The sequence below is a fragment of the Gallus gallus genome, chromosome 2 (genome assembly GCF_016699485.2).
Source record: "Gallus gallus isolate bGalGal1 chromosome 2, bGalGal1.mat.broiler.GRCg7b, whole genome shotgun sequence".
Classification (NCBI taxonomy): domain Eukaryota; kingdom Metazoa; phylum Chordata; class Aves; order Galliformes; family Phasianidae; genus Gallus; species Gallus gallus.
In genome coordinates, this window is record NC_052533.1 from 148,847,991 (window position 1) to 148,869,800 (window position 21,810).

A 21,810-nucleotide genomic window follows, 5' to 3' on the forward strand; every position below is an offset into this window, starting at 1 on the left:
TTTTATTCTTGCTCCAGTGAGAACCAGAGAAGCAAACACAGGTAGCTGGAAGACCACAACATCACTGGACCTGGCAGCTTCATTGCATGGGGTGCATCCACGTGTGCTGAGGGAGTTGGCAGAGGCGACTGCTGAACTTTATCAACTTTGGGAAGTATTGGAGAATGGGGGAGAGTGTAATGTAGGTCCATCAAGATGATCAAGGGAATGGAGCCCCTCTGCTTTAAGGAGAGTCTGAGAGCTGGGGCAGTTCTTCCAACAGTAAAGGCTGCTCAGGAGGGTCTGATTAATGTCTATAAACAACTGAAGAGAGGACTGCAAAGAGGATGAAGCCAGGCTGTTTGCAGAGGTGCCCAGTGACAGAGCAAGAAGTAACAGGCATTAAGTGAAACACAAGGGATTCTACCAGAACACTGGGAAGCACTGCTCTGTGTGAGTTAATGAGCACTGGTTTTCCCATCAGAATGCAGGAAATACCTCTCAGTTTCTTTTTCAAAACGAGGAATCTCCCTAAAAACAAGAACTGCATCTCCAAAATGCCTTTGAAATGTCACAAATACTTTCCCCTACACAAGCCCCTTTCTAGCTCTGTGTGGGACTGCTTGACAGCCTGTTGGAAGGAATACCCAAATACAGGGATCAGAAATCACAGAACCACAGGATGGTTGGGTTGGAAGGGACCCCAAGGATCACGAAGCTCCAACCCCCCACCACACACAGGGCCACCAACCTCCACACTCAATACCAGCCCAGGCTGCCCACGGCCCCATCCAACCTGGCCTTCATCACCACTACGGATGGACAGGGCATCCACAGCCTCTCTGGGCAGCTGTTCCAGCACCTCCCACTCTCTCTGTCAAGAACTTCCCCCTCACATCCAACCTCAATCTGCCCTCCTTCAGCTTCAAACCATTGCCCCTTGTCCTGCTCTTATCTCCCCTCTCAAAGAGTTGCCTCCCCTCCTGTTTGTAGGTTCCCTTTAGGTACTGAAAGGAAAATGCTGGAGTAAATACTGGCATTTATTTAATTCTTAAGGAGGAGTGTGGCTTAAGACATAACTTTTCCTACAGCAAATCCCAATAGGTAGCTGAAGCTGTTTCCCTATTAATACAGTGGCCACAAAAAAATCATATTCTTATAAGCCAAACTGCCCTTCTGCTAAATGGACTCCAATGGGAAACATGGAGTGTCAGAGTCAGACCTCACAGTCCAGCTGGGAACAGAAGCAGCTCTGAGAACCTCATTCCCAAGCAGCTCTTGTGACTGCGCAGCATTTCATCACCATGGACACACACAGCTTACAAACACAGCTGGTCAGAGCTCACTGTAAGCAAATGCCGTCCAGCGAGCCAGGGACAGCCAGAAGGGTCTCCATGGGAAGGCTGTGAAGACCACAACAGCAGGAAAGGTTGGTGTTGAGGGTTTTTATGGAGATGTTTTGCGTAATACCAACTGTAGCAAGGTCTGAGTTTTTCAGTGCAGATTCAGTCACTCCTCTCACATTGGTGAAGCTCTGCAGTTTTCTTTCCCATAGAGACACATAGCATTAACTGAGTGCTGTGTGCCCCTGTAACTCCCATCCAGCTCTTAGGAACTGCTCCCAGAACACAGCCACAGGGCTTTCAGCACTGACTCTCATGTCTCCCTCTGCCTGCTCTGCTCCTCATACAGCTGCCATGTTCCCAGCTTGGACCCTGCTCTGCTGTTACTATCACAAGACATTTCTAATTAATACATCTATTCTATTCTGTTCACCAATCTACTCAAACCCTGCCTACTTTCTTTAAGAGAGCCCACTGGATGCAGCAGGATGCAGTAAGGTTCATTCCCAGGTGCTCATTAAAACATGGGACTGATCAGACTCCTCTCCAGCTCCACATCCTGGGCTGTGCTGTTCCCCTTTGGAATGACTGAGAAATGCAGCACACAATACACAGTTCGCTCCTCTGTTTCCTGACTGTGTCTGCATGAATCTTTGATCTGCTCTCCTTCCTTTGGGATCTGCTGTGGAATTAACTGCCTCCTGCACTGCAGGCAGCTCCACAGTTTTAATACAGAGTGCTGAATGTTAAAAACCTCTGACAAAATGTCTGCTAAAAAACAGCAAATCCTTGGGGTAGGACTGTGGGTGCAGTGGTCACAGCCTGAATGTGCACTCAAAGAGCCACCATTTACTGTTAGCTCAGCAATTCCCTCCCTCTGACATCACAAAAATTAGGTCTAATTACTCACCTTCCTATTTAGTGCTCTGTTTCAATCATTGGATGCATGCAGAAGACATGTTTTTAAAGGATCTGGATTATCCCATCACCTTCACTTGGTTTTCTCTTTACTTGGTTACAGAACATCATCTTACTTCTCAGCTTTGGGATTAACTCAGCTTCATTTACCAGCGTGACACTGCATCACACAGACAACGAGACCAAAACATTACTCTGAAACTAAAGGGAAAAGGATGCACTTCTGACCTGTGCAGCTTCTGTATTGTCACTGTGTCTCAGCATCCCTTATTCGTGTTTTGCCCTCTGGAAACAAATCCTGTGCTCTAAAGGCGCAAATTGCTGTGGCTGGTTTTACAAGCAACTTGGTTAAGTCCTGCCAGCATTTGCACTCATGTACATCTCCTCACTCTGGGCTCAAATCTGAGATGTTCTCTTTCTGTGATAACCCGGGTGTATGTCTGATAAGAAGCCCAGAGGTCCTCTGCTCACACACATGGTACCCCACATATACGGTACCGCACACACATGGCACCCTATATACATGGCACCCCACATGCATGGCACCCCACATGCATGGCATCCCATACGCATGGCATCCCACACACCTGGTACCCCACATACATGGTACCCCACACACGGCATCCCACACACCTGGTACCCCACATACATGGCACCCCACACACGACACCCCACATACATGGCACCCTACACACGTGGCACCCCACACACATGGCATCCCACACACCTGGTACCCCATACACATAGCACCCCACATACATGGCATCCAACACACATGGCACCCCACACACGGCACCCCACACACATGGCACCCCACACACATGGCACCCTACACGCATGGTACCCCACACACATGGCACCCCACACACATGGTACGCATTCCAGAGCTGCCTCTTCCCTCAGCCTGCAGCCTGTCTCATTGGCTAAAGCTAACTCCCTGAGTCTTTTGCATTCCCATTACTTTACCCTCATAATTTCAAATAATCACAAAATGATTGAGGTTGGAAGGGACTCCTGGGGGTAACCTCGTTCAATCCCCTCACTCAGGCAGGGACACCAAGAGCAGGCTGCCCAGGATAATGTTCAAACAGCTTTTGGGCAGCCATAGGCTTACTGCAGAAGATAGCTCTGGCAAGCTGCAAGATATTAGCTTCTATCTTTTGGCTGCTATCATGGAAATACAAGAGACGAGGCTTCAGTGGCTACAATCAACCTTTCACAGAATGATCATAGAATCCTAGAACGGCCTAGGTTGCAAAGGCCCATAATGCTCATTGAGTTCCAACCCCCTGCTGTGTGCAGGGTCGCCAACCACCAGCCCAGGCTGCCCAGAGCCACATCCAGCCTGGCCTTGAATGCCTGCAGGGATGGGGCATCCACAGCCTCCTTGGGCAACCTGTTCAGTGCATCACCACCCTCTGGGGGAAAAACTTCCTTCTCATATCCAACCTAAACCTCCCCTGTCTCAGTTTAATGACGAATGGTTGAGGCTGACCTTTGTATGTCATTTGCTTCAAACACCCTGATAGAGTACAGCCAGCAAGAGGAGATTGTCAGCATAGAATCATAGAATTGCTCAGGCTGAAAAAAACCTTAAAGAGCACTGAATCCAACCACAACCCAACCATCCTACCCCAACCCTAACAGCCCTCCGCTCAATCATGTCCCTGAGCACCACATCCAGATGGCTGTTAAACACAGCCAGGGATGGTGACCCAAACATCCCTCTGGGCAGCTCATTCCAGTGCTTAACAACCCTTTCAGTAAATAAGTTCTTCCTGATATCCAACCCAAACTTACCCTGGTGCACCTTGAGGCCATTTCCCCTCGTCCTGTCACCTGTCAGCAGTGAGCAGAGACCAGCCCCACTCTGCTGCAGTCACCTTTCAGCAGCAGAATGAGACAGATCTGAGTATTTTCAGGATGCCTCAGTATCACTGATCTTGATCTCTGTTCTCAGTGAAGTTTGCTGGGAGCCAATAGGGAAATCCCTGCCGTAAATGTTCAGTTTTCAGATGTTAAATAAATGGAGGTTTATATGTGAGGCTGCAGGGGAGGATGGTATCTTTGTATTTCTCAAAACCAGAACCCTCTCCTTCCTCTCCCTTAGCAGTTGCTTATCAGATCATGAAGCTCCATAACACCTGCTCAGTTCTGGTGAGGCTGTCCTTGCAGTACTAGGCTCAATGATGGGCTCCCCAGTACTGACGAGACATGAACAGACTGGTGGGAGTCCAACAAAGGTCCAGGAAGGTGATGACAGGACTGATAACAGTCCTGGTAACAGGGGACCCTGAGAAGGCAGAGATACTGAATGCTTTCTTTGCTTGTCTTTACTACAAAGGCTGCTCCTCAGGACTCTCAAACCTTGGAGGTAAGAGAGAGTCTGGGGAACAGAAGGCTTCCCTAGGCATGAGGAGATGGCCAGAGAACATCTAGCCAAAATCAACACACATCCATGGCCCCAATGGGATACACTCACGTGTGTTGAGGGAGCTGGAAGAGGTGATTGCTGAACTGCTCTCTATCATCTCTGAAAGGTTTGGGTGAGTGGGAGAGGTAGTGAAGCCTGGGGGATACCCGGTGTCACTCCAGTCTTCAGAAAGGGCAAGGAGGAGGATCTGGGAAACTACAGGCCAGTCAGCCTCACCTCTGTCCCTGGAAAGGTGATGGATGGAACAATTTGTTCTGGATGCTGTGTGCAAGCAACTGGAAGAGAAGGTTATCGGGTTTAGTCAACATGGATTTTACCAAGGGGAAATCATGCTCCAGCAACCTGGTAGCCTTCAGTGATATCATCACTGGCTGGGTAGATGGAGGAAGAGCAGTGGGCGTTGTGTGCCTTGACTTCAGCAAGGCATCTCCCACAGCATCCTTGTTATGAAACTTACAAGTGCAGGACAGGTGAGTGGACGGGGAGGTGGACTGAGAACCGGCTGGCTGGCAAAGCTCAGAGAGTGGTCATCAGCGGCACAGTCTGGTTGAATGCCTGTGACCAGCAGGGTTAAGTTCTTTCCTCAGAGAGTGGGGAGGTGCTGGAACAGCTGCCCAGAGAGGCTGTGGATGCCCCGTCCATCCGTGGAGGTGTTGAAGGCCAGGCTGGATGGGGCCGTGGGCAGCCTGGGCTGGTATTGAGTGTGGAGGTTGGTGGCCCTGTGTGTGGTGGGGGGTTGAAGCTTCGTGATCCTTGGGGTCCCTTCCAGCCCAACCATTCTGTGACTCTGTGATTCAGTGTTTCCCAAAGTTCAGTGCTGGGTCAGGTCTTGTTCAACATCAACAACCTGGATGAAGGGACTAATCCCACCCTCAGCAAGTTATCTGATGAGACAAAGCCGGGAAGAGTGGCTGACACGTCAGTTGAAATCAATGGGACATAAAATGGCATGACTGGGGAGAAAAAGTGATGTTCATGTGTGCAGTACAAGTGCTTAATAAAAACGTTTAACCTTTCATTCCACTGCAGTTTGCCAAAGACTGATTTTCCCCTGTGGAATATGGCATCCAAGGCAAGACAGAGGAAACAAGATGGCGTTGGTGCTGGGAAAAACAAGGAAGTAAGAACAGGAAATAAGGAAGAACTAAAAAGGATCAAAAGTGGAGATACATCCATGGAAATGCCTGTCAGAGAGAGGAATTCATACCTGCAGAAGGAATACGAGATCCTCACTGGACATATGAACACATACATGGGAAGAGTGGAGCGTTTCCTACAGGAGAACAAATTCCTCGAAGAGGAAGCCAAACGGAACCGGAAGGAGAGTAACATTTATCTCTCCTACCTGGCAAAGCACAGCCAGAGGTGTCAGAATCTGATAATAACATTAAACGAGCAGAACGAAGCCAACCTGTCTCAGGTGCAGAAGGAGAAAGAGCAGCTCATCTCACAATACACAGAGAAAGAAAAGGAGGTAAGAAACTGCCTGGTGGAAGTCGAGGCAAAGTATTCTCTTATGAACAGTGAGGTTGAAGACTTGCAGCCCTTCAAAGACCTGCAGGTGGAACAGACGAAGAAGATTAAAGAGCTGGAGAAGGAATTGCTGGTGACGAAGATCCATCACTCAGAAGAAATGCACAAAATCAAGAGCAGGTTTCTGCAGGCCAAGGCTGACCGTGAGGAGGACTCCCGTCAGCAGATCCTGGCTCTCACCAAGAGGGCCGAAGAGGCAGCAATACAGTCCCTCATTCAGCACATCAAACAAGTGAAAGCTGAGAACCGCCACCTGCGCCAGGAGTTGCTCAGGCTCATCCAATGCTCCAAAGTCCTTAAGGAAATGCAGGTTGAACTGAGAGAGCAGCAGCAGCAGCTCCTCCGAGAGAAGCACTGCACCCAGGACATGGCACACGCGCGGCACAGGCTGCACCAGCAGGAGGCACGCAGGGCAAACCAGGGTGCCTGCAGCTCCCACGGCCCTTTCAAACGTGGATATTAGCCTAAAGAAACACTTGAAGGATGCTGTGTCAGCAGACCCTGCTGGACATCGATGGCTGTTCCAACCAGCTAGGTGACTGAAGGCTCAGAAGGAGTCAGGGCAGCTGAGTGTTGTGTGCGTGGATGAAAGGAGTCACTGACAGAGCTCACAGTGCGAACTGTATGTACTGACACCATGCAACAAATTGATGAAGGCCAACTCCTCCAGCAACACTCATTTCCCAAAATTTCATACACAGCAAAGACTTCATTAATTTTACCTTCTCCTAGACTCCAAAGGAGAAAAAATAAATAAGCAAGCAACTGAACTCTTCAAACAATATATGCACTCGAGGTATTTGATCATTAGTCTTAACAATGAGTACCATACATTCATATTAATCTTTGCTTTCTTTTCTTTTTTTCCTTCAATCTTTGCTTTCTTTTCTTTTTTCCTTCCATCCTTGCTTTCTTTTCTTTCTTTTTTCTTGCTGTGTTGTTCCACTTGAAAAGCAAGAGGCAGACAGCAATAGCAGCCTGCTGTGCCATTCACATTTCAAGCTGAACGCCGCTGGATTTTCTTTATCTCACCAACAACGACATCAGAGCCCATTCTCACTCTTCAGCTTGAATATTCACAAAATAATTCTGAAGTGTAAATAATCAATGCAGCTGAGGATGCAAGAGACCCCAAACAGGCACAGAACAGAGCAGGAACAGTTTCATGGGGTTCTGAATATCTGCACCATGGCCTTTTTTGACTCCGTTTGTGCAGCTGTTCCCATGTTTGGCCACACTAAGTAAAAATGTTCTTTGAAATTAAAATCCTTAAATTCCCCTTTCAGAAGTGTGGCTCTCTCCCCCTGCCATCTCCTCTGGCTGTCAGCACAGTACTGAAATTCCACTCAGCCTTTTTGAGCGTGCTGGAACAGCTGCCCAGAGAGGCTGTGGGTGCCCCATCCCTGGAGGTGTTCGGAGGTGTTCAAGGCCAGGTTGGATGGGACCCTGGGCAACCTGGTTGTTGCTTCCTGGTCTAGTAAATGGGGAGGCTGGTGGCCCTGCCTGGCAGGGAGGTTGGAGATTCATGATCCTTGAGGTCCCTTCCAACCCAGGCCATTCTGTGATTCTGTGATCTTTCCTACCAACTGGAAATGGAAACAGAACAACAGGCTAAAGGGGCTTCTAACAAACCTATTATTATGTATTCTAAAAGTTGCTGCTGACTGTGTGGAAGAATAGAGATCACAGCCTTAGGAGGTGAGCAGCCCCATGGTGCTTCATTGTGTCCCACTGTTACATATATAGATACATATATATGGCCTTGGTACTACAGGGTGTGTGTGCAGGTCTTCCTGGCTGGCAGCTGCTGGAGGAAACCCCAATGCAGACACTCTACCAGGTGGCTGTCACCAGTAGCTGGGACGTGGTGGAGACTGTCCTGGCTGGTCAACCCTATTAAACTGATGAATGTTCACTTGCCTATCCATACTTTCTTTAGGAACCTTACAAAAGCAATCAGTGCAGCTGGTCCCGGTGGTATCACAAACCTCCAAGAAGCATGAGCATGAAACTGTTCGTCCTGTCATTGCTTTCTGGTCAGAGAAGATGATCTTCTGTTCAGTCAGTTCTTAACCAAGTACATGTATTGCATTAAAAGGCTGCTAGAGGGTGAGTTGTGCATACAGAGAGACAGAACCAAATGACACAAGCAGTCGTTTAGTGATGATATGGTCTGCAGTGAGATCAGCTTGTCAGCATGGATGGTATAGGATCAGTGTCTGCCAGAGCAGAGGGCAGGAAGGACAGAGGTGCATTAAGAGCTGCTAGAGAAAGGAAGGACGGCAGGTGGGGGGGGGAAGAGAAAGGAAGGATGGAAGGAAGGAAGGACAGGAAGGAAGGGGGGAAAGGAGAAGGAAAGGAAGGAAGGGGGGGGGGAGGAAAGGAAGGGGGGAGGAAGGGGAAGGAAAGGAAGGATAGGAAGGAAAGGAAGGATAAGACGGGGGGAAGGGAAAGGAAGGGAGGAAGGAAGGACAGTGAAGGGGAAGGAAGGAAGGGGTGAGGAGAGAAAGGACGGACGGGGCCAAAAGAAAGGAAGGGGAGAAGAAAGCAGCAAAGCGCTCTGTAATACCGCGCGTTCTGATGACGTCACAGCGCTCCCGCTGCCATCGGCGCAGCTCCGCGAAGCTCTCAGCGCGGCGGGACGGACGGACGGACGGACGGAACGGGACCGGACCGGACGGGACGGGACGGGACGCGCTGCGGGAGCTGCAGAACTCCGAGAGCCGCCGACCCGCGGTGCGAAGCCCCCACGGCAGCCGCCCCTCAGCCACGCGACACAACTCGGACCCGGACCGACCGCCGGCCGGAAGTGTGAAGGCGTAAACATCCGCCCGCCGTGCGACCGCTGCCGCCCTGTGCGCATGCGCAGCCTCGGGCTGCTCGCGCACGCGCTGTGCGTCGCGTCCGTTTCCACAGCGACGGAGATGAGCGCCATGGGCGAACCGGAGGTTGACGCGGCCGTGGCGGAGAAGTTCGAAATGAAGAGGCGTCTGGGAAAGGGGGTGAGCGCTGAGGGTTTGAGAGGGGCGCCGCTTCGGGTCCTGCGCTGCCCGCGGTCGCCCTGCCGGGCCGCTGCTCCGCCCTTCCGTTCCGCCGGTCGCGGCTCCATCCCTGCTGCCTTCATCCGCTCCTTAAAGTGAGCAGAGCGATGAAAATCACAGATAGCGCGATAAGTGCCACTGCTGTGCGACCCTATGCATCCCTATGGGATCCTTATGGCACCCTATGGGTCCCGAATGGCACCCTGTGAATCCCCTATGGATCCTTATGGCACGCTGTGCGATCCCTATGGCACCCTATGGATTCCTATGGCACCCTATGGGTCCCTATGGCACCGTATGGATCCTTATGGCACCCTGTGGGTCCCTATGGATCCCTATGGCACCCTATGGGTCCCCTATGGCACCCTATGGATCTTTATGGCACCTTGTGGATCCCTATGGATCCTTGTGGCACCCTGTGGGTCCTTATGGCACCCTAAGGATCCTTATGGCACCCTATGGGTTCTCTGGGCAGCCTGGTCTGGTGGTTGGTGACCCTGCACACAGCAGGGGTTGAAACTCAATGGGCATCGTGGTCCTTTTCAACCCAGGGCATTCTATGGTTCTATGGAGCTGGGAACTTAACCTGAATTTGGGCTGCTCTGGGTGACTGTTAGTTAATATGTCCCTGCAGATGCTCATCACTTGGTCTGCCGTGTGGAACAGATCCAATTTTCTTATTTCTGGTCATAGATTTGAGTCTTTCTGCATTCTGGGGAGTGCTTCATGGCTGCACAATGTCATCACTGCTTTCGTGTTAATGTTTAAATGTCTGCACGAAGTAAAACAGTTCCTGTATTTGCTGAGTGGTTTTCATTCTTAGATAAGAGCTAATGGCATTCAGGGGGACTTCCCAGGAATGTTTATAAACGTGGAACATAGAATCAAAGAACCATAGAAAGGCCTGGGTTGCAGAGGACCACAATGCACATTGAGTTCCAACCCCCTGCTGTGTGCAGGGTCGCCAACCAGCAGACCAGGCTGCCCAGAGCCACATCCAGCCTGGCCTTGAATGTCTCCAGGGATGGGGCATCCACAGCCTCCTTGGGCAACCTGTTCAGTGTGTCACCACCCCCTGGGGGAAAAACTTCCTCCTCATATTCAACCTAAACCTCTCCTCTCTCAGTTTAAGTCCATTCCCCTTGTCCTATCAAACATGGGTTCAGTTCCTGTGGTCAGAGTCAGTCTGGATGTTCTCAGTCCTCCAATGAACAAAGTATTAACTATTGGACTAATTTCTCTTTCCTGGAGGTAATTGTTGAGTTTCTCTTCTGAATTCCCACACTGAAGGTCTGAATGCAGCTTGGATGCTGCCGTGCACCACTCAGCTGTCCTTTCTCCCCTCCAGGCTTACGGCATCGTATGGAAAGCAATTAATCGCAGGACAGGAGAAATTGTGGCAGTGAAAAAGATTTTCGATGCCTTCAGGAACAGAACAGATGCTCAGGTGAGAGGCCATCCATCTACAACACGTCCTGAGGGCTGCAGTGGGAATTCACGGATACTTTTCCTATTTGTGTCTGCACAAGTTGCTCATCCCCTCGCAATTTGTATGTAGTAACACAGTCTGCAGCCACACTGGGATAATAAGGAGCAGTAGATGATAGGCTTTGTGCATCGTAATATCTACAGGCTGTTGTTCAAAGTCACTGAGGTTAAAATGTATTCATGTAGGCATGGACAACAGGATGTCCTGCAGTGCCTAAACCTGGAGAGCACACAAATACTTATCTGGGGAGCAGCTGTTTTTTATAGAGCCTGTCTGCTACATGAAGTTCTCCTGTGCCTCAGAGATGAGGATGGCTTTGGGTTTCCCATAGGAAGCCCATGCTCTCTGCTGTCATTCCGTTAATGTGACAATGGCTTTTTGTTTCTTTCTAGAGAACATTTCGTGAGATTATGTTCCTGCAGGTAAGGCCCATTTTCCCACTACTCTGATTTTCAGTTATCTCTGATGTTCACATATTTTCTTCTCATTCTTTTTCAAAATGCAGCGTTCAGTGTTGACATTACCTTTCACTTCTTTTGTCACTGCCTTGGAAAGCAGTCACTAGAAAATCACAGTGACCCAAAGGCAATGAAGAGATGGTCTTATTCATCTGCCCAGAGCCACATCCAGCCTGGCCTTGAATGCCTGCAGAGATGGGGCATCCACAGCCTCCTTGGGCAACCTGTTCCAGTGCTGTTGACTGGATTTTACTCATACATAGCACAGCAGCATTTGCAGTACCAGTATCTTATACAGAGCTTTAGAATTGACTGGTTTCATACAGTGGAGAAGGATTCAATGCATTTTATATCTCAGTAGAAGCGTAATGAAGGAAGCAGCACATTACTGTTTGAGAATAATACAAAAGGAAATAAGTTACCATCCTTTCTTAAGATTGACAAGAAAGGCACTCGACTCTGACTGTTGGGTCTCTCTTCCCTCTGCAGGAGTTTGGAGAGCATCCAAATATCATCAAGCTGCTTGATGTTATCCGAGCTCAGAACAACAAGGACATCTATCTCGTTTTTGAGTCTATGGGTGAGACTGAGTCCTGTGTTGGCTTTTTAAATGTACCCTGTCTTGCAAGTTATCTTTCTTCCTTCCTGCTGTGATTAGATGGGAGCAGCAGTGAAATTTTGGAGGGAGTAATAATGATGAGAGAACTGTTGGGTTGGAATGGAAGAAAGAAGGCAGTGGGCAGTGCACTTCTTGCACCTAGAAGAGACTATATATAATTCTATTGTAAGAAAATTGTGTGATAATGGAACAATTGCTGTAGCATAATCTGCAAGTAATAGATAATATACTGATAATAGGGACCGCAGGCTCGGACTCAGACTGACTACAGTCACTGGTGGGTGGAGGGGCTCCATTATAGTGACTGTTATCTATAATAAATTCATAAATGACTTGGATGCAGGACTTGAAAGTATACAATCATAGATCTTAGAAAGGCCTGGGTTGAAAAGGACCACAGTGCTCATTGAGTTCCAACCCCCTGCTATGTGCAGGGTCGCCAACCAGCAGACCAGGCTGCCCAGAGCCACATCCAGCCTGGCCTTGAATGCCTGCAGGGATGATGGGGCATCCACAGCCTCCTTGGGCAACCTGTTCAGTGCGTCACCACCCTCTGGGGAAAAACTTCCTCCTCATATTCAACCTAAACCTCCCTTCTCTCAGTTTAAATCATTCCACCTTGTCCTATCGCCATCCACCCTCGTAAACAGCCATTCCCCCTCCTGTTTATACTCTTTCTCCAAGTGCTGGAGGGCCACAATGAGGTCTCCCTCATGGTGACCCACAGCTTCTTTAGGAGGGGCAAGCACTGACCTGTCTGCATTGGGACCCAAAGGAGCAGCATGCAGCTGTGTCAGGGGAGGGCCAAGTGGGTAAAGGTTCTTCAGTGAGAGTGTGTCTGGGCACTGGAACAGCTCCCCGAGGGCAGGGTTGCTCCAAGTCTGTCAGTGTTGAAGTGTTTGAGCAGTGCTCTCAGACATACAGAGACTTTTGGGTGGTCCCCTGTGGAGCCAGGAGTTGTATTTGATGATCCTTATGGGGCCCTTCCATAGTCTGTGACTCTGTTACACTACTGCAATGCTATCAGTGATTAAAGTGTTAACCTCCAGTGAGAGTTCACTAGAAAGGCTGCAGTTTGTAAAATGACCCATTCTGGCCTGGTTTGGAGCAACTTACATTTGCAACTCAGTAATCTTTTACTGCTGTGTATTACAGAGACAGATTTACATGCTGTGATTAAGAAGGGGAATTTACTGAAAGACATCCACAAGTGTTACATTCTCTATCAACTCCTGAGAGCCACTAAATTCATCCATTCAGGAAATGTTATTCACAGGGATCAGAAGGTGTGTTTCAGTTCCTGGTCCTTCTCTTTCTCTCAGACTTTCTGTTAAACACTAACTGGAAATGTATGAGAAGAATGAGGCTAGTAGAAGAATGCTGATAATGACCTCCTGCCATTCAGAGTGTAAAGAGCTTATTAATTTCCTTTCTCCAATTTAGCCTTCAAATATCTTGCTGGATGCAGACTGCTTTGTGAAGCTCTGTGATTTTGGGCTGGCCCGTTCTTTGTGTCAGATGGATGAAGAACAAAGCAGCCCTGCCTTAACAGAGTACGTGGCCACACGCTGGTACCGAGCCCCTGAGATCCTGCTTTCCTCCCGGAGGTAACTGCTTGCTATGAGCAAAGGGAGGGCGTTATGTCATTCCTTCCCTGCTTGGAAAAATTACTGAGAAGTCCTAAATCTTTTCATTCTCGATGTCGCCGGGTGCAATGTGATGTCAGCAGCCCATCTTCCCAGTATGCACCTAAACTTTTATTGCAGCAGAGAATTCTCTCATTACATGAACGTTTCCTTCCTGGCTTCTTAGACTGACCACCTACCTACAATATCAGCTCATCTGTTTGTCAGCCTTTCTTCCACCAGACATATTTTTTTCTCTCTTTAAATCTGAATCTGTACAACATTTTGTTGAGTACCTCTGTCCTCTTATTCAGAATTCGGCTTTAAGGACCCAAGGAGGCAGTTTTTTTTCCTGAATTTGCTGCTACTTTTCACAGAATCACAGAATGGTTGGGTTGGAAGGGACCCCAAGGATCACAAAGCTCCAACCCCCCACCACACACAGGGCCACCAACCTCCACACTCAATACCAGCCCAGGCTGCCCACAGCCCCATCCAACCTGGCCTTCAACACCTCCACGGATGGACGGGTCATCCACAGCCTCTCTGGACAGCTGTTCCAGCACCTCCCCACTCTCTCTGTCAAGAACTTCCCCCTCACATCCAACCTCAATCTGCCCTCCTTCAGCTTCAAACCATTGCCCCTTGTCCTGCTCTTATCTCCCCTCTCAAAGAGTTGCCTCCCCTCCTGTTTGGAGGCTCCCTTTAGGTCCTGGAAGGCTGCAATGAGCTCACCCCGCAGCCTTCTCTTCTCCAGGCTCAGCAAGCCCAGCTCCCTCAGCCTGTCTTTGTAGGGGAGGTGCTGCAGCCCTCTGATCACCTTTTCAAACATTAATTTTCTTTGCCAATGGAGCTGAAGGCTTTGGCTTATTGTACTTTTGCCTAAGGAAGATCTTCAGTACTAGCTGATGCTTCCCAATAGAAAACACATGTGGGGTTAATACCCCAAATTTGAAATCTGGATGTTTTGCAAACTGTCACTTTGATCTGTTGGAGTGAGGCCAGAGGAGACCATGAGGATGCTCAGAGGCTGCAGCACCTCTCCTATGAAGACAGGCTGAGGGAGCTGGGCTTGTTGAGCCTGGAAAAGATTTCAGGGAGACTTTATACCTTCCTAGTATTTAAAAAGGGGGCTATAGGAAAAGGGAAATATTTATTTATATATATATATATGTATATTATATATATATATTATGTATATAATGGGAAAAGACTTTTTACAAAGGCATGTAGTGATAGGAGAAGGGGTAATAAAAGAAAGTAGATTTAGATAGGATATAAAAGTGGGTAGGTACTGGATCAGTTTGCCCAGAGAAGGTGAGGAAGTCCTATCCCTGCAAGTGCTCAAGGCCAACACCGGATGAGGCTTTGAGCAACCTGGTCTAATAGGAAGTCCCTGCACACTGCAGCGGGGTTGGAACTAGTTCATCTTTAAGGTCAGTTCCAATGCAAACCTTTCCATGATTTATCCACTGTTTGCCCTTAATTGTGCTTAAATAATGGTAACTATTTTCTATATGGATTATGCCATGAAAAATCACATCACACCTGTCAGTTATTTGTAAGCAGCACCTTATATCTTCACTGTTGATAATGTAAATACTGTCTTGTGCCAAAACTCACCTTTAATATATTTCATTCTCTGGTTTTACATGGAGTAACTGAACCTATTTTTCTTGCAAAATAAGGTAAAACAGATTATATGAATGCCAGGTACTAAAAAAATAGTCCTAACTCTGTTCTGTTCTTTGTAGCTACACTAAAGGGGTAGACATGTGGAGCATTGGCTGTATTCTGGGTGAGTTGCTACTTGGAAAACCTCTTTTTCCTGGAACATCAACCATCAATCAAATAGAGCAGATCTTGAGGGTCATTCCTGCCCCATCCTCAGAAGGTAAGGCTTTTTTCTATGGAGGACATTACTGAAAGAAGAGATAAAGAGACTGAAAGAAAGCAGCCCATCTGGATCAGGAAGAATATATCTGTTATGGGCATCTCAGTACAGAAAGGACATGGAGGTGCTGGAGCAGGTCCAGAGAAGGGCAGCAAGGCTGGGGGAGGGCTTGGAGAATATGGCCTATGAGGAGCAACTGAAGGAACTGGGGCTGTTCAGTGTGGGGAAGAGGAGGCTGAGGGGAGACCTCATTGCTCTCGTCCAATACCTGAAAGGTGACTGCAGCAGAGCGGGGCTGGTCTCTGCTCACTGCTGACAGGTGACAGGACGAGGGGAAATGGCCTCAAGTTGTGCCAGGGGAGGTTTAGGTTGGATATCAGGAAGAACTTCTTTACAGAAAGGGTGGTTAAGCACTGGAATGGGCTGCCCAGGGAGGTGGTTGGGTCACCATCCCTGGCTGTGTTTAACAGCCGTCTGGATGTGGTGCTCAGGGACATGATTGAGCGGAGGGCTGTTGGAGTTGGGGTAGGATGGTTGGGTTGTGGTTGTACTTGGTGATCTTTAAGGTCTTTTCCAACCTGAATGATTCTATGATTCTACAGCTTCTTCTAACATCTTCCAAAGGAAATAAAACTTAATTGAGAAATGCTAATTTTATAGTAAAATAGACCTGTACTTGATTAGATGAGAAAGAAGAAGACCTTCAAAACATTTTTCAGTTTTATAAGATGGTAAAGGTTTAAAACACAGCATCATACCTCAGTTGGACTTGTGTAATCATAGTGAATTGTAATTTTGGTCTGAAAATCTAAATAATAGAATGAATCATAGAGTGGCCTGGGTTGCAGAGAACCAAAAAGGTCATCTAGTTCCAACCCCCTGCTATGTGCAGGGTCGCCAACCACCAGACCAGGCTGCCCAGAGCCACATCCAGCCTGGCCTTGAATGCCTCCAGGGAGGGATGGGGCATCCACAACCTCCTTGGGCAACCTGTTCCAGTGCATCACCACCCTCTGGGTGAAAAAATTCCTCCTAATATCCAACCAAAACCTCCCCTGTGTCAGGTTAAAACCATTCCCAGCTCCTCATCCCCTAGGTCCTTCTCTGCAGGGCTGCTCTCAAGGAGATCTTCCCCCAGTCTGTATCAATACCTGGGATTGCCCTGACCCAATTGCAGCACCCTGCACTTGGCCTTATTAAACCTCATTATGTTCACATGGGCCCACTTCTCCAGCCTGTCCAGGTCCCTCTGGATGGCTTCACTTCCTTCCAACGTATCAACTGCACCACTCAGCTTGGTGTCATCCGCAAACATGCTGAGGGTGCACTCGATGCCATCATCTGTCATTGATGGAGATATTGAAGAGCACCGGTCCCAAGACCGACCCCTGAGGAACCCCCCGTTTGACCGGCCTCCACCCTGACACAGACCCACTGATCACAACCCTTTGGCTGCATCCAGCCAGCCAGTTCTTAATCCATCCAACAGACCATCCTTCAAATGAGGAAGGATATACCTTCTCAAATAAGGAAAACTGAACTACGAGCAGCAACTTCTCCATGAGATTTGTGGGGAACTAAGAAACAAGATTCTGAAAGAAAAGACCATTCCATTGCTACTGTTAACCTTAAGGGGCTGAGAGGTGTGTCCAGAAAACAGCTCATTGTCACCAGTCAGAAAGAACCCACCAGTGCAGTAGGAAACAGCTGGCATCTCCTATTCTCTGTGTAACACAGTGATTTGGACTAGGCCATTTTGCCTCACATATCCTGGTGTTTCTAAGTGTGAAGGTGTAAGAGTACACATTTATGAAACCCATGGGAATGTAAATAGGAACTGTGAACATTATTAGAAAATGTGTAAGTAAATATTCTGTCCCCACTCCGTAAGATTTCCTTCTGATCTTTGTTAGAATAATTTTCTATGGCATTTATTAGGCTAATTTCCTATATAGCATTTTAATGCTACGTATTTGCTTTCCTTCATAAACTGCAACGCTCTGCTCATCATTGCCTGTATTTTTGTTACTGCAGATATTATGGTTATGCAGTCAGACTACAGGGCCTCCATTATCGACCACATGAGTTCCCGGTAAGCTCTGTGTGTTAAAGGTATCTCAGATGTCAACAGCTGCTGTTCAGTGCATACAAAAATTCTCCCAGTGCTCACCAAAATACATGACGTGGAGACATTGGAATCTGGGAATAACAAACCTTGGGCCTACATTGCCAAGGGTGCCCAAGGAGGCTGTGGATGCCCCATCCTGGAGGCACTCAAGGCCAGGCTGGATGTGGCTGTGGGCAGCCTGGTCTGCTGGTTGTAGACCCTTCACACAGTAGGGGGTTGGAACTCAATGATCCAGGCCATTCTAGGATTCTATGATTGCAAGCTATTGTCACGTGTACTTTCTCCAAATCAGAAATTCTACTATCCTGAGTTGTTTGGGTATCTATGGGGGCCTATTTTATCATGCAGGCCCACAACATCAGAGGTGGATATGTGTGGTGTGGCAGTAGAGCTGAACGTTCCCACCAATATTCCATTCCGCTGTTGTGTGACAGATGGCAGTCTGACAGATTGCTGTCTGATGTGGAAACATCGATAAAGGTGGCAAAATTGCATAGCTGTGGTGACTGTGTTTAGAGATAATGGTTTGCAGCTGAGGATTTGCTCTGTCAAATAGTGTTATTGTGCTCTTTGGAACTGCTGTAGTTTTCGTGGAAGTGAATAGGAGGTATTATTACTTCACATTACTCATGTAATATTCCTTATTACATGACCTACATAATATCATTGGTTCACACATGGAGAACCTGAATCTATTTAGGCTGGCAGCTTCATTCCAGCTGCTTAACGACCCTCAGTGTGATTTTTAGGCTTTTTCATTGTATCTCTCACGGTTCTTTTGAATTCTCCTGTTATTCACACAGACCACTACATAACTCTGCTTAAGTCAATTATTACATACCTAATTAGGAAATGCAGCACTTCTGCACAAGCCTGAGGCCACAGCAAGTTACGTACCAGTTTCTAAATACTCTGTGCTCATATCTATCATGGCCTGAGCATCCCTCTTCATGAGGGAATTAGCAGCATATCTGCCTAGCTGTGAACTGTATGGATTCTCTGGATGCTCACTGATATATCTGGTGCTTAGAGGGTAAGGTGAGGGCTCAGACCATGTTCTCCATCTTGCTGCTCCTGTGAACAACGCATGTCTTTTTATGATGACTTCTTCAGCTGGCCTCCCAGACCTTCTGGCCTTCCCGAAGGATAAGCATCCACTTATGGATGCTGCAGAGGGATGTGCCAGAGATGCTCGAGTCATCAGGTGTGAGGTGTGTGGGGGAATTGGGGCCAATACCTGGAGTGAATTTCACCTCCAGAGGTGTGGGGCTTCACACCAAGCCAGCACGACTTCCTGATGAAGTGATGGAATGCCAAAAGGACAGAAAACTTCCTGCACTGTGCTACACCTCAGGGAAGTGAGGGCATGCAAACAGCTGCTGTGGCTAAACCACAGCCCCTACCTTCAGCTGTACCAGCTCTGTCATGAAGAAGGAACTATGGAGAAACAATGCCCTCAGACATCCCTTCCAACTCTCAGCACTCTGAGGACTGTGAAGTAGATGATGTGAGCTTATCTAATTGTTTCCTAACTTGTAGGCAACGAGTAACGTTGGAGGAGATTTTACCATCCTCTACTCCTTTGCCTGCCTTGGATCTTCTGAAGAAGCTTTTAGTGTTTAACCCTGATAAACGGCTGACAGCAGAGGAGGCCCTTCAGCATCCGTATGTGAAAAGGTGAGTAATGCCCACGTGCCAATCCCTGTATCCTGCTGAGATGTTACACAGCTGCTGTTAGCATGGGTTTCCTTTATGCTAATTGTAGGGAAAAAAAGGTTAATTCCTAACCCTCCATAAGCCTGTTTACTCTAGAGGTCATGCTAGGTGATTTAGCAATAGTGAATGTAGCATAACATTAATCTGTGGAGCTGGTTTGAGTCTTCATGCCTTACCCCGTGTTGTCATCTTCCTAGGTTTCACTGCCCTGCCAGGGAGCCCTCTCTGGGTTACGATGTGATTCTTCCTTTAGGTGATGGTACTCAGCTCTCTGTGGCAGAATACCGAAACAAATTATATGAGGTACATTCTTTTGTACTATTTTCTGAAGTCTTAATCCCCCAAGTAACTGTCATTCTTAGACTGACTGAATTCTGTCATTTTCTTCTATTTGCCTTCCCTTGGGTTTTCCTTACATTCTTACAGTTACAGTGTGGTGTTTCTTATCATTCACACAGAACCACAGAATGGTTGGGTTGAAAGGGACCCTAAGGATCACAAAGCTCCAACCCCCCACCACACACAGGGCCACCAACCTCCACACTCAATACCAGCCCAGCCTGCCCACGGCCCCATCCAACCTGGCCTTCAACACCTCCACGGATGGATGGGGCATCCACAGCCTCTCTGGGCAGCTGTTCCAGCCCTCCCCACTCTCTGAGGAAAGAACTTCCCCCTCACATCCAACCTCAATCTCTCTCTGAGCTCCTTTGTAGTTGTGAGCTTTTGTCACATACTTATGTTAAATCTCTCAGCAGCAGTCAAGAGCGATTGCACGATGCATCACATACACAAAACTGACAGATTTCAGAATCACAGAATACCCCAAGGGTTGGAAGCTGCCCACAAGGATCAATCACTGAGCCCATCTCCTGGCTCCACACAGGACCACCCAAACCCCATGTCTGAGAGCAGAGTCCCAACACTCCTTGAGCTCCAGCATCTCCGGGCCATGCCCACTGTCCTGGGCAGCCTGCTCCATGTCCACCACCCTCTTCCTCACCCCTGACATGATCCCCCATCCAGCAAAGCTCCATGCCATTCCCTTGGGCCCTGCCACCATCACAAGAAAGCAGAAATCAGCACCTCCATTCCCCACTGTGGGGAAGCCATCAACCAGAACCCCCACATCCCTTTCTGTGGGGCTGCTCTTCAGCCTCTTGTCTCCTGGCCCGCACATGGCAGAACTATTAACAGAAGGAAGAGCAAGTGAAGGACAAACACAGCTGATGTTGACATGAGTTGCAGCTCATTAAGTCCCATAATGGATAACCTTGTCATTTGTTGAGGTAATTGGAAGAGTCTGTCTCTTTGTATTGAGGAGATAAGGGAGATTCCACAAGTCTTAGGAGCTGTATTTGGATACACGAGTGTGGAGAAATGATAGAACTTGAAAAAAATCAGAAAATGATGTAAGAATGAAGAGGGAAAAAAAATGTGATGCTGGATCTTGGACTGTGCAGGGAAAAAAGTAGTATTCTGATACTGTTTGGTATACATGCTAAAAATCACAAGGAAAATAAGAAGCTGAATTTCCTTGTAGGTTTAAATCAGAGGGAAAAGAGTAGATTAGAAAATGAGACCTCCAGCTGGAAAGGGAGAAGAGGGCATGGATTGAGGATTACACGCTGATGCTGGTTCTAAACTGGCTCGGTAATTTGGCTGTAGATGGGTACAGGATGGGTGAACTAATGAGTGGGTGAGATCTGTTTTAACAGAACAGAGGAAGAGAGAAGGTAGGAAGGGCTGCAGGCAATACAGGTAACTAAAGCTAACATTTAAGTAATGCTTAAGGAACAGAAAGGGCAAAGATACAAATCAGATCTAATTGTAGGACAGGATGGAATGGACTGTGTTGGACCTCAGCATGAGGCTGTGGGAGGAGAGCCATGGTGAATAAACTAACAAGGAAATAAAAGGAGCAGCAAAAGGTGATGTAATTTGAGCCTTCAGGATGAAGAATTTATCATTATGAGGCAGAAAAGGAAGATAGCAAGAAGAGCAGAAGCTAGAAATGAAGGTAGGAGTTTGAATGCAGTGAAACAGGCATTGGAAAGAATGGGAGAGGGAAGAGAAGACTGAAAAGGGGGCATACAGATGGAACAGTGTAACGAGGATGGCTGCTGAAGGCGTCCACCCGCCCAGGGTGAGGAAAAGTAAAGTTGGTTTAAAGAAAGAACGAACTGAACCTACTTAAAACTAACAAGTTTTGCTGTAAAAAAGTGTTAGGAGTCATGAGCAAATAAATGACTAAACGAATGCTGAACATAGGCAGCAAAGATGTTACAAATACTAGTAGACTGTTCATAATCTAGGTTAAAGGATAAGAAACAAGTTTTAAGTAATTCTTACCATGTGAGCAGCTGGGCATGGCTGTGATCAGAGGAGGGTGAGAGCCGATTGCACCAAGACCCAAAACCTTGGGAGGGTTCTGATGCTGGGTAAAGGGGTTAAACTGGAAGGGGGGACACCGAGACGAGATATAGGCAGAAATTGTTTACTGTGAGGATGGAGAGGCAATGGGACAGGTTGCACAGTGAGGCTGTGGATATCCCTCCCTGGAAGCACTCAAGGCCAGGCTGGATGGGGCTGTGAGCAGCCTGGGCTATGGGGGCTGTCCCTGCCTACAGCAG

The 21,810-nt window shown here is 47.9% G+C and overlaps 2 protein-coding genes and 1 long non-coding RNA gene across 24 annotated transcripts in view; 2 read left to right on the forward strand and 1 right to left on the reverse strand.

Moving 5' to 3' along the window:
- LOC121110129 overlaps positions 1–9,085 on the reverse strand; it is a 22,809-nt gene extending 13,724 nt beyond the window's left edge. For 15 of the 18 annotated variants that reach the window (XR_006937272.1, XR_005857763.2, XR_006937269.1 and 12 more), the window contains exon 1: positions 8,777–9,020. This is a non-coding gene — a long non-coding RNA (uncharacterized LOC121110129). Of the gene's footprint in view, positions 1–1,201; positions 3,894–8,776 lie in introns of those variants that run through there. The other 3 variants (XR_006937267.1, XR_006937261.1, XR_006937257.1) reach the window with 2 other exon arrangements.
- CCDC166 (coiled-coil domain containing 166) lies at positions 1,290–6,989 on the forward strand. Its single transcript, XM_423953.7, has 2 exons — positions 1,290–1,408; positions 5,704–6,989. Exon 2 carries the CDS (start codon positions 5,735–5,737, stop codon positions 6,668–6,670), a length of 936 nt encoding a protein of 311 aa, XP_423953.3. The 5' UTR covers positions 1,290–1,408; positions 5,704–5,734; the 3' UTR covers positions 6,671–6,989.
- MAPK15 (mitogen-activated protein kinase 15) overlaps positions 8,790–21,810 on the forward strand; it is a 19,859-nt gene continuing 6,838 nt past the window's right edge. For 4 of the 5 annotated variants that reach the window (XM_040696168.2, XM_004940096.5, XM_040696170.2 and 1 more), the window contains exons 1-10: positions 8,790–9,209; positions 10,597–10,695; positions 11,130–11,159; positions 11,685–11,775; positions 12,970–13,100; positions 13,258–13,421; positions 15,194–15,333; positions 17,368–17,425; positions 19,001–19,138; positions 19,375–19,480. In XM_040696168.2, coding sequence (XP_040552102.1) covers positions 9,069–9,209; positions 10,597–10,695; positions 11,130–11,159; positions 11,685–11,775; positions 12,970–13,100; positions 13,258–13,421; positions 15,194–15,333; positions 17,368–17,425; positions 19,001–19,138; positions 19,375–19,480 — 1,098 coding nt within the window. In that variant the 5' untranslated portion in view covers positions 8,790–9,068. The remainder of the gene's footprint in view (positions 9,210–10,596; positions 10,696–11,129; positions 11,160–11,684; positions 11,776–12,969; positions 13,101–13,257; positions 13,422–15,193; positions 15,334–17,367; positions 17,426–19,000; positions 19,139–19,374; positions 19,481–21,810) is intronic. The other variant, XM_040696171.2, reaches the window with a different exon arrangement.